General features: G+C 39.1%; 1 protein-coding gene across 3 annotated transcripts in view; it reads left to right on the top strand.

The window, feature by feature from the left end:
- Window positions 1-4111: 4111 nt before the first annotated feature.
- The window catches only part of Ash2l (ASH2 like, histone lysine methyltransferase complex subunit), a 29380-nt gene continuing 9451 nt past the window's right edge, over window positions 4112-24040 (top strand). The window contains exons 1-11 of one of the 3 annotated variants that reach the window (XM_074054634.1): window positions 4112-4344; window positions 5007-5073; window positions 5283-5428; window positions 8536-8624; window positions 8887-8981; window positions 12900-12995; window positions 14076-14171; window positions 15434-15509; window positions 16128-16145; window positions 17596-17689; window positions 18455-18672. In XM_074054634.1, the coding sequence (XP_073910735.1) occupies window positions 4151-4344; window positions 5007-5073; window positions 5283-5428; window positions 8536-8624; window positions 8887-8981; window positions 12900-12995; window positions 14076-14171; window positions 15434-15509; window positions 16128-16145; window positions 17596-17689; window positions 18455-18672 (1189 nt within the window). In that variant the 5' untranslated portion in view covers window positions 4112-4150. Of the gene's footprint in view, window positions 4345-4543; window positions 4963-5006; window positions 5074-5282; window positions 5429-8535; window positions 8625-8886; window positions 8982-12899; window positions 12996-14075; window positions 14172-15433; window positions 15510-16127; window positions 16146-17595; window positions 17690-18454; window positions 18673-24040 lie in introns of those variants that run through there. The other 2 variants (XM_020167561.2, XM_074054635.1) reach the window with 2 other exon arrangements.

Here is a 24040-nt window from a genome sequence, read left to right as displayed (position 1 = left end):
TCTTGTCTGTCCAAACCAATGCACAGGAACTTCTGCAAGGCTAAGTCCTGGTTTATACAGGTGTGCTATGTAGTCAAGGACCAGCCCATCCCTTTCCATCTCCTGGGCAAGCTTTTGTGTGGGGGGTAAGAGATTCATCCCAAATACTCCAGGAATAGGCCTTCTGTTCCTACAAGAAGGGGCTACAAGATATATAAATCAACACAGCTTGGGTAAGTTTCTGGAGCGCTAAGGACTCAATCAGCAATTAGAACCCAGCTCATAAGGGGGGAGAAATGACCCAAGCATTGTATGCACATATGAATAAAAGAAGTTAAAAAAAAAAAAAAAAGAACCCAGCTCACATATGTCTCTGTAAATGAGAGAAAACCCTCAGTTCTTAGGGGTCTTTACAGCTTTTTCCTGCTCAAGAGGTGATACAAGTAGGTTATTTTTATTTACTTATTTATGGGACTTGAGTTTGAACACAGAGCTTTGCGTTTGCAAAGCAGGTGCTCTACTACCTTAAGCATACTTCCAGCTCATTTTGCTCTGCTTATTTTGGAGATGGGAGTCTTGTGAACTAGTTGCCTGGGCTGGCCTCAAACCATGATCCTCCTGATCTCAGCTTCCCAGGTAGCTAGGATTGCAGGCCACTGTACCCAGCACAAATAGGTTACTTTACTTCAACAATTGTCCTGGGGAAATCACTTTGGGAAGCTCCATCCATTTATGTATAAAGCTTTAATTTTTTTTAAAAACTTTATTCTTTTGAGACAGGGTCTGTGTAGCCCAGGCTGGCCTCAACTCATGATCTTCCTGCCTCACAAGCTAACATTGGTATAATATTAATGTAATTACAGAATGTATAATGATTGGCCAGTTTTTGTCCTAAGACCCATTCCAGGATACCACATTAAAGTGGTATACCTCCTTGTCTCCTCCAATCTATCATTTTTTTTAGTTTTTCCTTGTCTTTCAAGTTGTTCTGAAAACAACTTGACAGGTTGTTTTGATTTGGGTTTGTTTGTTTTGTTTTGAGACATGATCTGGACAGGTAACCTAGGTTGTCTTGGAACAATGTAGCCCACCTAGCTTTGAACTTGCAATCTTCCTGCCTGCCTCCTGAGTGCTAGAATTATAGGTATGTGCCACCATGCCTGGCTAAGGATCTTGACAGTTTTAAAGAGTACTTACTGGTCACATATTTTCTGGAATGTCTGTTCATTTGGATTCAGTGATGCTTTGTCTTGACTAGACTGGTGTTATGGATTTGGGGGAAGACTACCACAGGGGTGAGGTAGCCTTATCACATCATGGTATCAACATGACTCATTATTGGTAATGTTAGCTTTGATCTCTTGGTTAAGGTGATGTCTGCCTGCCAGTTTCTACACTATAAAAAAATTACTATTGCAGTGGGGGATGGGTGCTATAGTTCAGTGGTAGGCCACGGGAGGCCTTGAGTCCCATTCCCAGCACCACACATGCACCCATTACTCTTTTCCTCTCTCACATTTTTTTTTGGCAGTATTGGGGTTTGAACTCAAGGCCTCATACTTGCTAGTCAGGCACTCTACTACTTGAGCCACTCCACTCTAACATTCTATTGTTTGGAAGAAAGACAGTAAGTCCAGCCCATATGATCAAGAGGAGGAAGGAGGATCAGAGTCTGTAGCTATGCTCAGTGACCTTTTTTTGTACAGGACCTCAAAGGCACAGGCAAAAAAAAGTAAAAATAGAAAAATGAAACTCTGTCAAACTAAGAAGCTTCTGTACAGTAAATGAAACAATCAACAGTGAAAAGACAGCCTACAGAATAGGAGAAAATAATTGCAAACTATTCATCTGACAAAGGATGAACACCCAAAACCAAATAATCTCATTCAAAAATAAGCTAAAGATCTGAAGATACTTCTTAAGACATACAAATAGTCAAGATGTTTACGAAAAATGCTCTGTATCACTAATCATAGGGGAAATGCAAAGCAAAACCACGATGATATATTATCTCATTCCAGTTAGGGCTATAATCAAAAAAACAAAAACCAGCAAATGCCAGTGAGGATATAAGAAAGGGGAACTCTGTGTGTGTGTGTATGTATGATACTGGGGTTTGAACTCAGGGCTTTGTGCTTGCTAGGCAGATGCTCTACCACTTGAGCCATGCATCCAACCAGAAAGGAAAACGCTTACACACTGTTGAAGGGAATGTAAGTTAGTACAGCCACTATGGGAAACAGTACCGAGATTCCTTAAAAAGCTAAAAATAGCGGCTAGGGATGTAGCTCAATGGTAGAGTGCCTGCTGGCTAAGTTCAAGGCCCTTGAACTTATTTTTGTGGCCCCAGCACCACAAAAATAAAACTAAAAAACTGAAAGAACTACTACTGTATGATTCAGCAACCCCACCACTGACAATATATCCAAAGGATATGAAGTCATTATACCAAAGAGACACTTGCATTACCATGTTTATTGCAGCACTGGTCACAATAGCTAAGGTACGGAATTAACCAAGATGTCCATCAACAATGAATATGTAAGGAAAATGTGATACACACACACTAGAATATTATTCAGCCATTAAAAAGAATGAAATTTTGTCATTTGCAGCAACATGTTAAGTGAAATAAACCAGGCACAAAGACAAATACCACATGTTCTCACTCACTTGTGGAAACTAAACAATTTCATGGAAGAACAAAGGAAAACAGTGGTCACTAGAAACTGGAAAGGGTGGAGGGAAGAATGGAAAGGTGTCAGATAAAGGGCACCAGAACACAAAGAGGAGACATTAGTTTTGGCTTTCAACAGGATAAAACAGTCTATGATCTATTTCAAAATGAAGAGTACAAAATTCCCAGCACATAAAAATGATTGAAGTTTAAGCCTGACATGGTGTACATGCCTATAATCCCAGTATTTTAGATTGCAAGTTTGAGGCCAGCCTGGGCTACAGACAAGACCATCTCAAAAAACAAAAAGATAAAAGTTTGAAGAGATGGAAGGGCTTACTACCCTGATTTGATTATTACACATTCTATGTATGTATTGAATTATTATAATGTATGTCATGAAGTACAAACAGTACGTCATAATTAAAAAAAAAGAATTTTTAGACTTGCTAAAACTGCTATAATAATCAATATTGGGGGGTTGTTGAGCAAGTATGTTGTTACTCCTTAAAACATCACCCACTAATTTTAAGGTTTATCAAAACAACCTTTAAAATAATCTAATAGAATCTAATAGAATAGTAATTCTATTAGGTCCTTCTGTAATTTTGCTGAAAACAAATAATCGAGAACCAATTGAGAAATCAAAATATCTACTTATTTTCCAATTGTTCAGTCAGCTGCCCTAGAGGTTCCTACAACATGGGAAAACTGATCATAGTAAAATTTGATTGAGGACTGCCGAGAGGTACGTACACCTTTCTTTTGTAAAGTGAGAGGGCAAGTATATCCTTCGGTAAGCATTTAGAAAATAGGATCAATTTAAACGTTGATTTCCCGAAACGGCCTTGGCCCGAATAAATTCCTTGAGGTCGCACCCTCGAGTTTGGGAGACCTCGGCTCCCAATATTCCCATTCACTGGAGTGATGTCGACTACCAGCTCCTGACAATGGCTGCTCAAAATCTTTCAGTCTACCTCTCTAAGCTAAGTCCTCCGACATCGGGCTCTATTTCGCTCCTTGCTCATAAGCCGTCGGCGGCTTCAAGAGCGTGCATTTGGCCGCCTCGGTCTGGATGCTCACCCACATTCCCTCCTCGCTTGGGCTCTCGTTTCTAACCGCCTTGTGGAAACGAGCTCAAAGCAACCGATCGCACCATGGGCGGAGCGGTGAGAACTCGTCTTTCTGAAAAATTTTCCATATTTAGTGGCGAGCAATGTGTGCACAGCACAGTCAGCGCTCTCAAGTCGTCTCATCTGAGCGGCGATTTCCAGTCTAGACAAGCCTTCCTGGCTTTCCCCTAGCGCAGCCAGTGACTATCTCTGGCGCCCCGGCCCCGACCGCCTGGCTTTAAAGCGGGCCTGGCCTGCAGTGAGTATTTCTCAGGCAAGTGGAGGGCCCACCAGGAATCGTTACCACTTGAAGAGTATGGTTCCAGGAAGCAACTCGCACGAGACAGAGCTACTACTCTCGCGAGAAGCCTGGGCGGCGGCAATGATGGCGGCGGCGGGAACCGGCCCCGGCCCGGGAGCGGGTGCCGGACCTGGCCCGGGAGCGGCTGCAAATGCAACAACGACAGAAGAGGGAGAGACGAAGCCGGTGGCAGTCGCCGCCGCCGTCGCTCCGGCTGGAGAGGGGCCATCCGCTGCTCCTGCAGCTGAGCCCAGTTCTGGAGAGGCTGAGAGCGGGTAAGACATCTGGGGGCCAGAGGAGGACCAGACGAGGGAGGCCCGCCCATCTTGGAATCCCGCGGCTCCGGCAGCTTTCCTGCCCGCCCTCTCGGAACCCAAGCCCGGCCGCCAACGGCTCGGCTCGCCCTGCCCCCTCCGCGCCATAGCCCCGCCCCCTCCGCGCCATGGCCCCGCCCCCACCGCCAGACCAGCCCCTCTGAAATGTCTCAGGTCGCGCCTCTTGCCGCACCTCTCACCTCCGGGCGTGAGCGCCAGGCTTCAGGTCTGCGCTCTGGCCCTTGCACCGCGTAGGAGGCAGGTAGCTCACTTCTGTAGCAACAGCTCCTCGAACATCCCAGGAAAGAAAACACTTTACAGTGCCGCACTGGACGAAGCAACAGTCCTTAGAACAGAACGGGAGAGCTGCATCTCTCTAAGGACCAACTCCAACACGTAGACTTGTCAGTAAGGGCCGAATTAACTTCCCTGTGCTGCATGGGCCCGTGTCGGTCTTGACCACATTCCTCCTAATATCCTGGGTATTCTGGACTCCAGAATCGTCTTAGCTGAAAAAGCTGTACGAGTGCGAACTTCAGCTGTATTTCTATCATCATCTTTGAGAACAGGTGTTCTGAGGTTAGTTTCTCTTGCTGTTTCTTACTTGAGTGCTTTTGTTACAGGGATGCAAACTTGGTTGATGTAAGTGGTGGTCTGGAAACAGAATCTTCTAATGGAAAAGATACTCTAGTAAGTGTTTCTTTTTGGATGTTTACAAGGCAAATATTTTTAAAAATTTAAGGGAATCAAAAATACAATCAAGTCGGGCTGGTGGAGTGGCTCAAGTGATAAGAGTGCCTGCCTAGCAAGCATAAGGCCCTGAGTTCACACCCCAGTTCCACCAAAAAAAAAAAAAAAAAAAACAAACAGTTAAGTCATTTTATTTTCTGTGATTACAGGAAGGTGCTGGAGATACTTCAGAGGCAATGGATACTCAGGCTGGCTCCGTGGATGAAGAGAATAGCCGGCAGTTGGGAGAGGTAGAATTGCAATGTGGAATATGTACAAAATGGTTCACAGCTGACACCTTTGGCATAGATACCTCGTGAGTACATTTCCTAGGCTTGTAAGAATTACTTAAGTAAATCTCAACTTGCTCAACAGTTGAGTAATTTGTAGACAAGATAAATGCATAATATTTCTGTCTTCTAATGCTTATTCAGTGAATAGGATGTTAAATAAGGAATTGTTTTAATTCTCTTAGCATGTTTTCTACTAACTGAGGGCACAGCCCTAATAGATACAATGATGGGTTTTTTCCCTTGTTTTTGAGCATACAATCTGATTGGGAAGTAAAACTATACAACTAGAAAAGAAATTTGAGACCGTATCATTTATGCCTTGTATTGGATGTTTGTATTTTTCAGAAACAATTTTGTGCATGTGATGGACAAAACTTGTCAAAAACTTGAGTGTTTAGTGGTAGAGCATTCACAGTCAAGGCCTTGGGTTTGATCTCCAACACCACAAATAAAAATTTTAAATAAAAAAAAAAAAAAAGTTGATCAGTGCTCTTCATGCTTGAGCCTGCCTTTTTACCCCCTTTTTGTTGCTTCTCACTTGTTCCTTTAGATGTCCTGTGCTCTCTCCTCAGTAAGGCCTCTTTCTAAACGTGCACTTCTAGTAAATTAAAGTCATATTATGGTTGGGAATGAAAGGTTTCTTCTTATTCAGGGCATTTGGTCAACAGCAAGCAGGTGAGCATTACTGACTTATTGTCTGTGGGAATAATTGTGCTCCTGGCTGTTTGTAACGTTGTTTGTTCCATATTATGCTAACAAATTTTAAGACTATTAAGGCTGCATTATTTTGAAATTAATCCCCTTTAAATGGAGTTGTAAAGAAATGCCTTCCTTTATAATTTGTTGTGTGCTTAACAGTTAAAAAAAATTCAAGTAGTTTTAGAAATGTTAATATACCAATTAACATATGACTGACTGGTGACCTAGAATAGAATGTTTGAAAAAAAAAAACCTGTACGGGAAACACACTGGGGCATTTTGGCCAGGAAGAATTTGAATAGACAGAGCCTAGTGTTGGAAATTTATTAGCGCGATAACTAGGAGCCATCCATGGAAGAATCAAATCGAGCTTTTTTTTTTCTTTATGAATATAGAACCAGTATTAATGGATAGAATTTCTTTCACTTCCTGATCACTGTCCATCTAATTGGTTGCCAAGCTTTATCAAAATAAAATGTTTTCCATCTTTACTAACTTTTCTGCAGTCTGGGCCTTTTATCTTCTGCTAGGACTATTATAAAAGCCTCTATGATTCTTTTTTTTTTTCCTAATCTCTTCCCCTTTCAGGCCCATCTTATCACTTTAACCATGTCACTTCCCTTTAAAGGAGTTCCCATTACCCATAGAAAAAAATCTAATTCTGCCTGGCATATAAGACCTTGGGCTTCAAACTTTTCAAGCCCTGTTTGTTTGTTTATTTACTTGAGATGAGTCTGGCTATGTTGCTTAGGTTGGTTTTGAGTTTGTGTGAATTTCTGGGTTCAAGTGATCAAGTAGCTGAGACTAGAGGTGTGTCCCATCACACCTTATGTTTTCTCATATCCCTGACAAATTCTTTGTCCTAGACAGACTTGTTTATGCTAGCTTTCATTTTCTCATCTCTCATCATTTCTTCATCTCTCATTTCTTATCATCTTTCACCATCTCATTGCCTGTTTAGGAAACCCATTCAGCTTTCCAAATTCAGCTCTTAACTTGTCCTTGACAAATATTCTGTAACTCCTAAATTTGAGGTTACTACCAGAGTCCTTTGAACTCCTATAGACTAAATATCATCTGTAGGACTTATTTGGTAATGAGGCAAGTAATGTTTTGTGACTCTGTGTTGTCTTCTATAATTTACATTTTTAAATTCATCTTGTCATACATTGTTCTTTGCAATGATATTGACACTTTAAAGAGATATGTCTTAGACTACATTGTCTTCTTGTGCTGATGGCCTAGTCTTCAGGTGCTAAAAAAAAAAAAAAGATATAAACTAGAGCCAGATTTGATGGCTTATATCTGTAATTCTAATACTCAAGTAAGTACTAGGAGATAAAGATGATCTCTGTTTGAGGCCAACTGGGCAGAATGTTCAAGTGACCCCCCTGTCTCAACCAGTGGTGCACAACTGTCTTCCCTGCTATACAGGGAAGCACAAATAGGAGGATCTCAGTCTAGGCTATTTTGGGCATAAAGTGAGACCCTGTCTCAAAAATAACCAATGCAAAAAAGGCTGATGGAGTGGCTCAAGTGGTAGAGTACCTGCCTAGTAAGCCTGAGGCCCTGAGTTCATCTTCTAGTATGAGAGAGAGAGAGAAAGAGAAACTAACCTGGACAAGGTGCCAGTGAGAATTTCCACTATGGTGAAACATGCTTATTAATTTTTGTCTGACAGAAAAATCCAGACACTTGCAAAAAAAAAAAACCAAAAACAACCTTTGGTATTGATGACCTTTTAAGTGTATGTTAACGTATCTGGAGTTTGAGCTCAGGATCTGAGGCTTGCTAGGCAGGTGCTGTACCACTTGAAGCACTCCACCAGCCCTATTTTGTATTTTCAAGATTATGTCTCAAGAATTGTATCCCCAGGCTGGCTTTGAACTATGATCCTTCTTGTCTGTGCCCCCCAAATAGCTACTTGGGTTACAGGTGTCAGCCACAGACGCCTGGCAACATATTGACATTTTAATCTAACTTTCACCGAGGAGAAAGTGTTACTGTTGATTTGTGTCTCATAAAGAAGTATGTCTTGCTGGATGCTGGTGGCTCATGCCTGTAATCCTAGCTACTCAAGAGGCAGAGATCAGGAGGATCTCGGTTCGAAGCCAGCCCAAGCAAATAGTTCCGAGAGACCCTATCTTGAAAACCCTTCACAAGAATAGGGCTGGTAGAGTGGCTCAAGGTGAAGACCCTGAGTTCAAGCCCCAGTATTACAAAAAAAAAAAAAGAAGACGTATGTATTGAGCTGGGTGTGGTGATTCACACCTGTAATCCACAGCACTCAGGAGGTTGAGGCTGAATGACCACAAGTTTGAGGCCAGCCTGGCTGTCTAGAGAGAAAGGGACACTGTCTCAAAAAAAAAAAAAAAAAAATGAAGTATGTATTCAGTAGTTCGCTAATTTGTATCATTTGGCTGATCCACAGATCCTGTCTACCTTTCATGACCAACTACAGTTTCCATTGCAATGTATGCCATCATAGTGGGAACACTTATTTCCTCCGGAAGCAAGCAAGTAAGAACAACTCTGGAGTATTTTGAAATGATTGTTCACTTAAAAAGAAAAGGGATTTGGGCCTAGTGGACTCGATACCTTTGCCTTGTCTCTGGTAGAAGTTAAGTTGAAGTTTAGCTTAGGATAATTGTGGTTGCTGGTGTCAGATCAAATCATGGCTCCACTTTTGGCTGTTCTAGTCATTCTGTGGACATCTTGTTGAGTGTCCTCTTGTTGATAAAAATGTATTACAAATTTTTTTTTTCATTTTTGTTTTTGGTAGACTTAAAGGAAATGTGCCTTAGTGCTTTGGCCAACCTAACTTGGCAGTCCCGAACACAGGATGAACATCCGAAAACCATGTTCTCTAAAGATAAGGTAGGTATGAAATTAATGTAACTGCAATTATTTTAAAGAATGAGGTGGAGCTTATAAAAAATACTCTTTAACAAGTACATTCACCCTATTTCAAAAAAAAACCCATCACAAAAAAAGGGCTGATGGAGTGGCTCAAGGTGTAGGCCCTGAATTCAAGCCCCCGTACTGAAAACAAAAAATAAAACAAACCAAAAAAAAGTACTTTCTCCCCATTTTTATGAATAAAAGACTTAAGATTTAATGGATATCTTGTTTTTATTTCATATGATTGACTAATTTCCTAGTATATGTCATGTGGCTTAGCTATTAGTATTATGAATCCTTAACTGGTTTTGGTTGGATTATAGAAGCAAAAAATTGTTTATCCTATTATAATCAGGGCTGAGGCAAACCACCTCAGTCTAGTTTTGCCACTTTTTATGGATGCCTCATCACAGATTTGTCAAAGAGGGTCAAAAAGAATTATCCTTTAAAGCTGGGTGTAGTGGTGCATACCTAAAACCTTAGCACTTGGGAGGATGGAGAATTATAGGCCAGCCTGGGCTATATAGCCCTGTCTCAAAAAAATAAAAGAATATCTCTTATTATTAAAACACATGACTAAAGTTAGGATTCAAAACTAAATGATTAGCCCATCCAAGAGTCTTTCCCACCATGATTCATGGTGTGCCATGTTAAAAATAAGTACATTTTTAAAACTGGAGTTTCCATTGTGACCTTATGTACATTCATACCAATCTACTTTCATTTAAAGCTGAAACAGAAGTTTTATAAAAACTTACCCTCTGATCTTTTCATTCGTCACTCTGGTATTTTTTGTTCTAGTCAATCTTGTACCCTTGATCTACAAAATTGATTTTATAATCTTCAAATTTATTACGACCTACAGTTTGAAAAATACTTGTCTAGGGTATAACATAAGATCCATATTGTCTGGATCAAACTGGTAGGAGCCTTGTTTGCCAAACAGAAGTTTGTACTTACTCTTGTAAGTTGGAGCAGTCACTAGATGGTTCCTCTCCTTTTTTAACGTTAAAAGTGCTTTAAATAAGGGAGTATTGTGGTTAAGTTTGGGGTTTTTTCCTCTTTTTTTTTCCCAAGTTATTTTGAAATTTTTCAGACTTACAGAGAAATTCAGCTAGTATCATCCATTTTTTTAACCTAAATTCACCATATGTCAATGTTTTATCACATTTGCTTTACCTCCCCATATCTATATTTTTCATCTAAGCTATATGAGACTAATTTGTAGATATTCTACTTTACCAGGTATTCTGACATACAGCCATGATATTGTTCTTATAATAAAAAATTTTAATGCTGATGCAGTATATATATTCATATTTTCTCAATGCTATTATTATCTTATACCCTGTATCCAGGATCTGATTAGGATCACACCATACATTTAGTTGTAATATTTTTTTTATTGAGAATAGTTCCTTTATTTTACTTTTTGCTGTGGAGGGGGGGTGGTATCTGCTGTGGCATTTAAAATTTCCACATGCTTGGACAACTGTTTGGCATGATATTCCTCACTTTGCATTTATCTGAGTTTCCTTATGATTAGGTTCAAGCTAAACATTCTTGGCAAGAATGTTACATAGGTAATGTGTGTTTTTTGATGTATCATGTAAGGAAGTGTGAGGTAGTAGTTTGTTCTGTCACTGGTGATCTTAAATTTGAGTACTTGGCAAGGGGTGGGTGTGCCGATTATTCCACTGTTTAAAGGAATTAAAGGAGCCTCTTTTTAGTGTAATTTAATTTTCAAATTAGCATATATACAGTAATATGGGGGGGATTTCATTATAATTCCATACATCCGTACAATGTACTTTGAACAAGTTTATCCCTTCCATTATATTGCCATCCTCCACTTAAAGGAAACTGTTTTTCTTTGTGACCCTTTAATAATCTATGGGGTGATACACTGTGATTGTGTGTATGTATTGATATCCTTTCACCCAGTGGTTTTAGCCACCATTGCATATCCCACTCTAAATCAGTTAATAGAGTGATGGATATAAAACAATACATTTATTGGTTGTAGCTGTTCTACAAACAAGAGTTTTCTTTTATCCTCTTAAAAAATAATGCTGTGGATTCATGGATTTTCAAAATAATTGATGTTCAGTCAAGCATTGCTAATAATGTTTTGATCAGTAGATTGCATATAGTACAGTGGTCCCATAACATTAAAATGGAGCTGAAAAATTCCTATTGCGTAGTGATGGTGTTGCCACCACTGACATCGTATTATCTCAAGTTTGTGGTGGTGGCTGGTGTAAACAAACCTACTGCACTGCCAGTTATGTGTAGTATCTAATACTACACATAACTAATACTTGACAACGAATTACTTGATAATAAATAACAGACTTGTGTATACACTATCCATTACTATACATAGTATGTCATATATATTTTTTTGTTTTTCTTTTTTGAGACAAGGTCTCACTATGTAGTCCAGCTGGCCTCAGAACTCTCCATCCTTCTGCCACATCTTCTAAGTGGTGGGATTACAAGTGTGCACTACCTCTCCTGGCTTAAACTATACTCTGTTTTAGTTTCTTCTTTTCTTCCTTTTTTTTTTTGCAGTACTGAAGTTTGAACTCAGAGCCTTGTGCTTGCTAGGCAGGTGCTCTACCACTTGAGCCACTCCCCAGCCCTTATTGTTATTTTAGAATATAGTCTTCTAAGAAAAAATTTTTGTGTTATAGCATGTTTTTATGTCTCATGCTTACCTTGTCTCTTGGCTTCATCATTCTCTCTTGTGTTTAATTTAATCTCATCTTGGTCCTAAAAGCAGTAATACATGATTGCATTGTAGTCCATAATTGGATTTCTGGCACATTGTCTGAGGTTTGACTAATGTAGCCTTATGACCTTGACAGCTGAAACTTTTGCGGGGGATGGGGGGCAATACTGGGATTTGAACTCAGGGCCTCATGCTTGCTAGGCAGGCACTCTACTATGTGTGCTACTCCACCAGCCCTTTTTTGTGTTGGGTATTTTTGAGATAGGGTCTTAAACTATTTGCCCGGGCCAGCTTCAAACTGTAATCCTCCAGATCTCTGCTCCTGAGTATCTGGGATTGTAGGACTGAGCCACTGGTGCCTGGCAGCTGAAACTTTCTGATATGTCCCCAGAAAGTTGTTTTGTTTTGTTTAAGATAGGGTCTCATTATATAGGTAGGCTGCCCTGGAACTCTAGATCCTCCTGCCTCAACTTCTAGTGTACTGGGATTGTTTATATCTATATGTATCATCATGTCTGGCTTCCCCGTCACTTACTGAATTCTTTCTTACTTTCTGGAATAACAAATTGTTCCAGGTTTCCCTTATACTTCCCAGATCAAACCCTGTTCCTTTGGTAAAGATTTAGTTTTCGTGAAGCTAACTCTGGTGGTAGCAGACTTTGGAAGATAATATAAAATTGAAGTGATTTGATGCCAGAAGATCAAGGTCAGACCTTGTTTCAGTCATATAAATGAGAGCTGGTAAGGGCTACAGTCAAAGTAACGGGGATGGTAAGAAGCCTGATTTATGTGAAGTTTCTGAAACTTTACAGTGCATTTGGTGACTATAGATGTAAATTTTGTGAGAAGAGTCAAGGATGACTTAAAGATATCTAGCTTATGGTAGATGATTTGGGAGTCATCTTCTAGTTGACAAGCAAGGGAATGGGACACTTTTTCTCTCCAATTGGATTATAAGCCCTAAGTAGCTAAATTTTATATATATTTGTTTGAAGGCCCCATAATCAATATACTTTACAAGAAATTAAATTTTTTTTAGTGATTAAAAAGCTAAAGAGTTTTTGATTCGATTCTAATAAGGTCTTTGAAAATGTTACTGTTTTATGAGCGTAACTTTGAATGCAATTATAAGTCTTAATGTATTTTATTTTAAAAATTAGGATATTATACCATTTATTGATAAATATTGGGAGTGCATGACAACCAGACAGAGACCTGGGAAAATGACATGGCCAAATAACATTGTCAAAACAATGGTAAGTAGACTAAAATTGATCAGACTTGGCATTTAGAAAACCATTATTCTTTTTAACAACTAAATTTTATTTTGTGTCATTGTGAAATAATGTGATGACTAAGAAAATGAACAACTTAACAGTAAATCTTTGAGAGTATGAGATACAGGTAATTATAAATTGTAATATTTTCCAGCAGGGCACTGATGGCTTATGCCTGTAATCCTAGCTACTTAGGAAGCAGAGATCAGGAGGGTCATGGCTTGAAGCAAGTTGGGCAAATAGTTCTCAAAACTCTATCTTAAAAATACCCAACACAAAAAATAGGGCTGGTGCAGTGGCTTAAGGGGTAGACTGCCTGCCTAGCAAACCTCAGGCCCTGATTTTAAACTCTAGAACTGTCCACCCCCCAAAAAAATAGTTTTTGAACACAAATTCAGTGAGTTGCATATTGTGTCTTAAGTGAACATCATTCTCACTTACAGTAGAAATACTTTTCCACTGCTCATTTGCAAGTTTTTTTTTGTTTTATTGGGTTTTTTTTGGTAGGGCTGAGTGTTTGAACTCAGGGCTTCATGCTTGCAAAGGAGGCACTCTGCCACTTGAGCCACACCTCCAGTCCATTTTGCTCTGGTTATTTTGGAGATGGAGTCTTGCGAACTCTTTGTCCTGACTAGCGTGAGACTTTGATCATCCCAATCTGAGACTCCCTAGTAGCTAGTATTACATGCATGTGCCAGTTGGCACCTGGAAATTGGAAACTTTTTTTCTTTGGGGGGAAAAACCCTCAAACCCCTTTTAAACTTGAGCTTAGAATTAACTAAAGAGATAACCTGGGAGAAGTCAACAGTAAGCTATTAGTAGTGCTTGTTTCTGCAGGGCAGAAGAATAGGTGAGGAATTTGAAGAACTGGCTCTCTTTAAGTTTCTCTTTTGTTTGAAGTTTTTGGTGGTCATGTATCAATTTTTTAATGATGGGAAAACAATACTATATTCTTGGAGATTACAAGAATGACTTTTGAAATTAGTGATTGACCACCTGTTCTGTATTTCTATGTATAAAATTTTCATTAATGCTAATTAAGATGCTGTTTCCTTTTAGAGTAAAGAGAGAGATGTGTTCTTGGTAAAGGAACACCCTGATCCAGGGAGTAAAGACCCAGAAGAAGATTACCCCAAATTTGGACTTTTGGATCAGGTACATTAATTTGTTTCACGTTGTCTTTTGTTTGAAGTCACTTGAGAATCAGATTTTGTTTATATCTGTATAGTTGCCACATAACACACTGCCATTATATGCCCATGGGCTGCAAATAAAAGGTGATTGATACAGGTGGAAAGAACACTCACCTTGAACCAGGAACCAGTTTTCGTACTCTGACTTACCCACTTAGAGTGTTATGGATTTGTAAATCTTCTAGTTTGTTCCAAGTTATTCCTAATCTTGTTGTTATCTCAAATTTTGCTCTTAAAAACATTCTTAGTTGGGAAGAAAAATTGTTATGGAGAAGAATTTGTGTTGCTTATCTAGCATAACAGGAAGAGGAAAATTTCTACTGTTTGTTCAATTGCAGAGGTCACACTTGGCAACTAAGAAGATCAAATCTTTCAGGTTTGCCTTAAAATGTTTGATCTGCTACCTTTTTTTTGAGACAAGACCTTGAAATGTTTCCCAGGCTGACCTTGCCTGGGCTCCAGTGATCTCCTGCCCCAGCCTCCCAAGTAGCTAGGAGTACAGGCTGGTTTCCTGTCTTTGAAATTTGAAATTTTGAGAGGATAGGGATTTAGCTCAGTGTTAGAGCACTTGCCTAGCATGTGTGAGGTCCTGGCTTAAAAGAAAAAAATAGGAGCAGGAGGGAGGAAACCAAGGAAGTTTGAGATTTCATGCAGAAATTCAAATTTCTGTCTCTTATAAACTGGGAATGGTGACCCACACCTATAATTCCAGCACTTGGAAGGCAGAGGTAGGATTGCCAGCCTGGGTTACATAGTGAGACCCTATCTCAAACAAACTAAGGGCTGGGGACATACCTTGGTGGTGGAATGGTTACTTAGCATGCACAAGGTTATGGGTTCAAATCCCCAGCACTGCAAAAATGAACAAATAAATAAATAAATAACCCAAAGACAAATGGGACTATGTGACAACACTGGGTCAGAATTCCCCTAGGGAGTGGGGTTCAGGCACTCTAGTTTGCCATGCAGCTCTACCTCCTCTAACTCAGTTAATTGCCATTATTAAATCACTGTGACCCTTACACCTGGCTTGCTGCACACATCCCACTAGCTGGATTCCTGAAGCATTCAAATTGGGGACTCCTGCAAGTTTCATACTCTTTAGGATTATTATTTTCATTTCCTGTGCTATTATAATTTCTCTATTTTTTGAGCAGTTGCCAAATTAATCAGATTAATTGGTTTATGTAGCGTTCTTTTTTAGTAGGATATTTTTCCTTCCAGGATCTCAGTAACATTGGTCCTGCTTATGATAACCAAAAACAAAGCAGTGCAGTGTCTACCAGTGGGAATCTAAATGGTAAGTATTTAAATGTGTCATTGCTGAAATATTTTTAAGTTACAAGTCTGTATGTGCCTAGGATTCGACATTTTTGGGTGACCCAAACCTGGATATTTACGAAGCTGCTTTAAAGTTCAGAACTCAGTTTTTACCAGCTACCCAAGGACTTGGTGGTTGATAATGAAGAAATATTGTCACAGCAGTTTGGTCTTAAAAAAATTATTACTACATATTAATTCTACAAATAGATGGAATTTGCTGTAACAAGCTTCCTATGTCCATCTTCTAATTTTTCTTGCCCTGAAACTTCAGTGTATTTGTATGACAGCATTTCTGTATGGATCACCCTTTGCAGCATGCTTGGTAACTCACCTAATAAAGGGTGTGCTCTTTATTATTAGTAGAATCTAGTGAGAACTAGAGTAGTTGGGAGGTAGCTGGCTACTCATCTAACACATGGCATCATTAACTGTTCTTTTGGAGTGGGAGCATCTTAAATATTTAATCCTTTCCACAGTTATTAACTTTCTAAGATGGGTTGGAAATGTAAGTGTATCGTTTATTTTTATACACCATGTTTTCCTTGCTTAATTGTTAAAATTTGACAAACACATGGTGCCACTTCTGTTCTTACAGGTGGAGCCACTTTTGGAGGTGAATTCCTCCTCTGTCTTCTTTCAGCCTCTCAGACTTAAGTATTTTGTGGTTTGGAAAATGCTTTTTGCTGAGTTGTGGTAGAAGCTAAAACTAAATAATTTTAAAGCATTGTGAAAGTGGTGGCAATAGCACTGAATATGAAACAGTAGTTCCAGTTTAATGTAGTAATTAAAAGCTTGTATGTTGTCATATTCTGCCTAACATGGCCAGCAGTCCTCTTAGTATTGCTTGATCTGTCCGGGGTGAATCTAAACTTCTAAATGGAAATGACAATAAAAAAGCTTAATAGTTTTTTGACGACATTGCAGTGGTCTAGCATTATACTTTTTATGAGAAGTAGGAACATCTGACGTGTTCATAAAGGGAAATTCTACATAAATTTGGTCCTGTATATGCAGAATATGACCTACCCTCAATGCCTTGATCCTTTTTATTGCAGCAGAACTGCTGATCATTTCCAAGCTTGCCCCAAATTTACATATAGTACTCTATGCAGTTGTTTACATAAAGGTGTTTTCCTGCAGTTCAGGGACATTTTCTGGAAGGAGAGAAAAACAAACTCAGAGGAATAATGGAATGGGACAAAAATTTCAAAGTACCTATTTCAGAAATACACAAGGTAATATTCCTTGTGGTCTCAACATGTAGCCAAATGCTTTTGAATAAAATATGTAAATTGTCTATTGACGTTACTTGCCCTTAATTTCACAAACCACGTTAGTCTAACCTGAATTTGATGGGACTGACACAATCTTTATCTTAATAAATGTCATATAGATGAATGAGTATGGAACTAAAACTTTTCCTCTAAATTTAAAGCTTTCTTTCTTATTTGTGTCATAAATCACCATGATAGATATCTAGTAGCACTGGAGAGAAACACCTTTTTTTTTAAGTACTTCTGTTTTTGTTTTCCATGTTTGATGTACTTTTGTCTCGTTGGATATTCAAGTTAACTGCTTTAGCAGATATTGTGCGTTTACCATGTTTATTAAAAATATTGTGCAGTTCAAGCTAGGGAACGTGGAGCTAGAGTGAGGACATTTTCATTATGGATGTTTGTATTGATTTGATAGGGGGAAAAAACTATATCCATGTGATTGTTTTCATTCTTTTTAGCTATGTGGGCTTGGAATCTGAAAGCAGGCAAATGCATTTGTGTCACATCCTCAGAAAGTACACTGGTGGTTGCAGTTCATTAAGGAAGGTTGAAGATGCAACACAGATCTCACTAGCGCTAGATTCATTTGAGCTTACTGTCAGAACCCCATGTTCTGGGCTGTGAGACACTCAGATGTCTTTCAGAATCGGTGAAAAGCAATATGCTTTTGGGGAGGAAATCCTCCTGTGGTGTTACACAAATGCACATTGGGTGTGTTAGTCCCTGTGGAATCCATGAGGTGCTTCCATCTCAGTTCAGTGAGAGTCATCTGCCATCTCTTCAAAGGGGGAATCACAGCAGGAAGCAGTGGAAAAGGAAGAGGAGCTAAGCGCAAGCAGCAGGATGGCGGGACCACAGGGACCACCAAGAAGGCCCGGAGGTGGGAAGAACAGCCACCCCACCCACGCTTTGAGCATTTGGTGCTGTCAAAGTCTACCAGAAGGGAAAGAACCATACTCTGCAGTAGCTCGTGGCTGAGACTAAAAAGCCTATCCATTTTTTCACAGCCTTGATTCCCTTGAGGGATAGAACAACCCCAGCCTAGGTATCCTATTTTATGAACTTGTTATATAAAAACAAACCCCAGGACAGCAGCAGCATCTGGTGATAAGTCTGGGGAATAAAGTTCCCTTCTGACACTTTGAGAAAGTATAGATGGGGAAGAAGGAGTAAATATTAGCTCCTTAACTTCCTGCCCCTGCCCCTCATGCCTCTTCCTTTCCCCTTTGTTTAATTATGAAATCCAGGTCACTTCTTATTTAGACTGGAAGCAGATAGTAAGTGCTCATACCTGAGCTTCTGCTCATTAGTTTACATAGTAAATGTACTAAAGAAAATCACCCTTGTTCCTGTTCTCCTTTTCTCCTCTAATATGTACTAGCTCAATTTCATTGACCACAGATCATGCTTAAATTGTCAGTGCCTACAGACTACAGTCAATTTAACCAAAACTACTTTGCCAGATAAAGTTTCCCTGTTTTGTCTGCAGAGGGCAATAATCTATTTGAGATAGGAAAAGCACTTGTTATGAAGTTGCATGTTCTCCAACTGAAATTTAGTAAATCGGACTTTTCTTACAGACTAGAGTGCATTTGAACCCAAAGTGATTTCAGGTTCTTGATTTTAATTATTTTCCTTTTTTCAGTGATCCTTTGTTTTCTGCTCAGCGTCTTCCCCCTCACGGCTACCCTTTGGAACACCCATTCAACAAAGATGGCTATCGGTATATTCTAGCTGAGCCTGATCCCCACGCCCCTGATCCTGAGAAGCTTGAACTTGACTGCTGGGCAGGAAAACCTATTCCTGGAGACCTTTACAGAGCCTGCTTGTATGAACGAGTTTTGTTAGCTCTCCATGATCGAGGTGGGTAAGATAATAATGATCACGTGGAACCACGGTTACTTTGAACTGCAGTCAGCAGCTTTGTCCAGTCTAGGAGTAGATATACATCTCAGTCTGTTCCACTGCCCCACCCCTGAGCTCTAACCAGATTCAGCAAGAATACATAGGAAATAATTTCCATCTCTGTCTTTTGTTTTAAGTTTCAGACTTTTTATACACATGTGCATATGTTTTTAGGAACTTTTCATTTTGAACTGATTTTAAATTTACAGTAAAGTTGCAAAATGTTAAACAGAATTTTTCTCATGAAGCTTTTCTCCTAAAGGTAACATCTTATACAACCATAGTGTAGTTAATCAAAACTGTAATACTATTAAAATTGGTAAACACTATTAAATTGGTAAATAGCCTCCCTAACCCGAAAATGAGAAATCCAAAATCTTTTGAGTGCCAACATGTTACTCAAAAAGATTTTCGGATTTCAGAGCACTTTAGGTTTACAGCTTTTGTAATAGGGATGTTCAGCTAATAAAGTATATTCGAATATTCCAAAATCTGAAAATCTGCAAAGTCAGAAGCACGTTTGGTTTCCTGTACTCAACCAGTATTAATGAAGCTAAAGACCTTACTAAAGTTCATCAGTGTTTCCACTTTTTTCCCTAGGATCCCACATCACAACAAACTAATTTAGTTTGTCTAGTTCTTTCTCCTTAGTCTTGTTGCAGTCTTTTAACATCTTCAACAATTCATTATCCATTGTTTGTCTTTCATGATCATGGACTTTTTATAGGCATTAATTGGGTTATTTGTCAGATGTTGCTCAGTGAGGGTCTATCTAATGTTTTCTTATGATTAGACTGAAATTACATAGGATGGGGAAGAGTAACAGAAATTATTCCTTCTCATTGCATCATCTCATGTGGTTCCTGTGTTGATATGTCTTGTTGGTTGTGCCGACTGCAGTATTTAGTTAAGGTGGTTCTGCTGGCTTCTCCACTTAAAGTTACTGTCTTTCCCTTTGTAGTCAATAAATATCTTGGGGAAAATACTTTGAGGCTATGCAAATAATGTGTTTTTTCATAAAGTTTTGTTTACTGGTTTAGCACTCAATTGTTACTGTGATTTTTTTTTCTTTCGTATATTTGATCATTTATATTAGTATGGACTCATAGATGTTTATTTTATTGAGTAGGGCATAATCCAGTACTTTGATTAGTTTGTTGTATAAATTCTAGCTTTGAGCATTTAAACCTTCTTCAAGTTCTGTTTGTTTGTTTGCTTTAGTGGGAATGGAATTTGAACTCGGGGCCTCGTGGTTGCAAAGCAGGCACTGTACAACTTGAGCCATTCATCTAGTCTATTTTGCTCTGGTTATTTTGGAGATGGGGTTTGGTAAACTATTTGCCCAGGCTGGCTTTGAACCGCCATTGTCCTGATCTTAGACTTCCATATAGCTAGAATTTCAGGTGTGAGCTACCAGTGCCTAGCTTCTTGTATTCTTTTGATAAGCTTCATTTTTTTTTTAACCACTTCCTTTCTAGCATCCCATATTTCTGGCTAATCTTGCATTTTCCACACCCCACACCAGTGTTGGAGCGTTGGTTTCCTATGATTAGAAGATGGTGTTTAGAAATTAAGCTCTAGGTGTTTTTAAGTATTATCTTAGTCTGTTTTGTATTCAATAAGAAAATACCTGAGTGGAGCACTTAATCCAGAAAAGAGGTTTCTTTAGCCCATGGTTTTGGAGGTCCAAGAAGAGTATTGTGCTGGCATCTGCTTGGCTCTGGTGAGATTTCAGGCTATTTCATAAAACGGTAGATGGTGTCATGGTGGAAGTATGTACCAGAGGGAGAGATCATGTAGCAAGACAGGAAACAAGCAAAAAGAGTGAGCCAACACAGCCAAACTTTGGTTTATAATAACCCATTCTCTTAGAAACTAATCTTATCTCACAAGACCTGCATTAATCTTTTTTGAGGGCAGTACCCCCATGATTTGATTACCTCCCATGAGGTTCCACCACTTTAAAGGTTCCACCACCTTAATATCACTGCACAGGGACCAAGCACATGAAGTTTTGGAGGACATACTCAAAACCACATCCAAACCATATTGGTATGCGTATTGTCCCTGGGTGTCAGTGCTTCTAGACTCCATCAGAGGTCAGAGGCAGGAAATAGGTATGTTTGTACTAACATACAGATAAACATATGGCTACACTGAATTTATATTGATACCTGTAACTCCAGACACCACAGGAGGGTTCATTTGAATCTTCCCCTTTTACTTAGTTGTAACTTATTTTTTCAGAAGTGGGAAACCTGACTAATTAGAGAGATGATTGGATGATTATAGATAATTATCTACAATGTACTTACTTAATTTGTTCATTTCTAATAGCCATGTAGAGGAGTTTCAGAAGATATAATAGCCAGGAACATCTTGTGATGCCAGAAAGTAAGGAAGTATTTTTTTTTAAAAATGGGGGGAACTAGGGTTGTAGCTCAGTGGTATAGTACTTGCCGACTGCGCATGAGGCCCTGGGTTCATAACCTAGCAACATACACACACAGAAAGAAGTTTGTCAAAAGGACACAACTAGCTGGGGTCTGGTTGATCACACCTATAATCCTAGCTACTCAGGAGGCAGCGATCAGGAGCATTGTAGTTTAAAGCCAGCCCAGGCAAGTAGTTTGTGAGACCATATCTCGAAAACACCCAACACAAAAAAGGGCTGGCAGATCGGCTCAAGCAGTAAGAATGCATGCCTAGCAAGGGTAAGGCTCAGAATTTAAATCCCAGTACCACCAAAACCAAAAAAGGATACAACTAGCAGGTCATGGTGGCACACACACCTGTAATTCCAGCACCTGGGAGACTGAGGCAGAAAGGTCAAGAGTTTGAAGGCAGTTTTTTTTTTTTTTTTTTTTTTGCCTCAAAAAGAAGGATATCACTCCACTCCTGTGATAAACATTTTCTAAGTGATCACAGCATTTATGTACTGATCTTTCTGACTTTAGCTCAGTATCCAGCCAAGATACTGTGAACTTCCATTAGTTCTTTTCTTCCTCACTTCTTTGGTGTGTGATGGTCAGATAGGTTTCACTTGTTAGTATGTGATACCATTTTGGGTTCTCCTTCATCATGCACATGTGTGCTTAGGATAGTATGGACAATATCACCATGACTTTGAGTCAGAAGTAGACAAAGACCTTTTTCTTAGTGTCGCCCCTCCTCATCCTTACTACCTCGTCCTCATGCCTTCCTTTTTCTCTCCAACTCCCTGGTTTTAGTTTATCTTCTCTGTGCTGCTTCTTCACAGGTACAGGTGTATTCTTTTAGCTTGTGTTCATACATAAAGAGCAGCATGCTCCATGCAGGTACTCCATACAGTTCAAAGAGATTATTCTTTTTCCTGTTTTCTTATTTTTAATTACTTTTTTTTTTTTTTTTTTTTTGGTGGTGATACTCGGGCTTGAACTCAGGGCCTCAGGCTTGTTAGGCAGACGTTCTACCATGGTGAGCCACTCTGCCAACCCTGTTTTCCTTTTGAATAGCTTCATGATATTCCACTGTGATCCCTAAGTAAGTGAGTTAAGATAGGGCAAAGAGTTTGCTGTGCTTTCAGTTTTATTTATGTAGTGCTGGGGATCAAATCCAGCACCTCCTACATACTGAGCACATACCCTATCATATTACCCATCCCTTGACATTATTTTATTTGTCAGAAATGTGTCAGTAAGTCCAGTCCACACTCAAGTGGTAGGAAATTGAGCTCCATCTCATAAAAGAATTGTGAATATTTTTTTTTAAATCTTACATTTTTATAGAACTAGAATATACCATCAAAATGCAGATATTAACATCTCATTACTATCATATAATCTGTACATCCTTTTCAAATTTCTCCACTTTATCCAATGATGTCCTTTAGAAGCAAAGATCCATTTGAGAATTGTTTGCTGCATTTAATTGTCATACTTCATAAGATATCTTCAGTCTGCAATAGTTTCTCCATCTTTCCTACACTTTCATGACTTTGATGCTTTTGCAAATTACAGGCTAATTATTTTATAAGGCATCCCTCAGTTTAGGTTTATTTAGTTTTTTATAATTCAGGTCATGCCTCTTTGACAGTACTATCACAGAAGTGAGCTGAGTTCTTTACCTGCATCCTATCATCTGTCCCACTGCTGATGATAGTCACTTTGTTCACTTTACTAAGATGGTGTTTGCAAGGTTTATCCACTGTAAAATTACTCTTCCCCTTTGTAATTGCAGAGTTTTGTGGGAAGGTAGGCCCTTTAATTGCTTCTTAGATTGGATAACGTCCTAATGCAACATTTAACAATGTTGAGTTAGGCCGGGTGCTGGTGGCTCTTGCATGTAATCCTAGCTGCTAGGGAGGAAGAGATCAGAAGTGTTAACGGTTCAAAGCCAGCCTGGGTAAATAGTTTGAGAGACCCTATTTCAAAAAAGCCCATCACTAAAAAGGGCTGGTGGAGTGGTTGAAAGTGTAGACCTTGAGTTCAAATCCAGGTACCACAAAACAAAAGCAAAAAACAATGTTGAGTTAGAATTTGAACCAGAAATAAGAGTATTTGGCATTTGGCTTAATTTGAAGATGATATATAGGTCAGTTACTAGTATTGAATCTGTGTTAATTTTCCGGATTTGTTTGGGGGTTTTTGTTGTTGCTGTTTTGATATGGAGTCTCACTGGTTTGCCCAGGCTGGCCTCAAACTTCTGGGTTCAAGTGGTCCTCCTACCTCAGCCTCTTGAGTAGCACTTCTCTGGTTTTGATGATTGTGTTATGGTTAGATGATAAATATTTGGGGAAACTCACTAAAGGGCATACAGGACAATTCTAAAAATTTTTATTAGCGTATATTAATTGTACAGAGGGTTTCACTGTAATACTTACATACGTGTATATAATGTACTTTGATTGAATTTACCCCCTCTGTTACTCTTTATTAACCAATTCCTTCCTCTGCCCCTTTTTTAACAGTTCTTAGTGGGTTTCATTATATTTTTTATATATGTATGAACTTCATTATATTCACACACACCCTTGTCATCCTCTCTTTCCATCGTTCTCTGTTTCTGTTGGCTGCTGGTTCCTCCCCAACCAATCTCCCTTTTATAATCATGTTATATTGGGGTTTTTTTTGGTCTAGATTCTGCATATGAACAAAAAACACGCACCTGAACTTGGCTTATCTCACTTGACATGATGATCTATAGTTCCGTACATTTTCCTGCAAATGACATAATTTCATTTATTCTTCTTCGTTGCTGAATAATACTCTGTATATATGTACCACATTTTCTTTCCTTTCCTTTTTTTTTTTTGGTAGTACTGGGGTTTGAACTCAGGGCCTCTTGC

The sequence above is a fragment of the Castor canadensis genome, chromosome 14 (genome assembly GCF_047511655.1).
Source record: "Castor canadensis chromosome 14, mCasCan1.hap1v2, whole genome shotgun sequence".
In the NCBI taxonomy this organism is placed as follows: Eukaryota; Metazoa; Chordata; class Mammalia; order Rodentia; family Castoridae; genus Castor; species Castor canadensis.
This window is presented reverse-complemented; position numbering and strand designations above follow the sequence as displayed.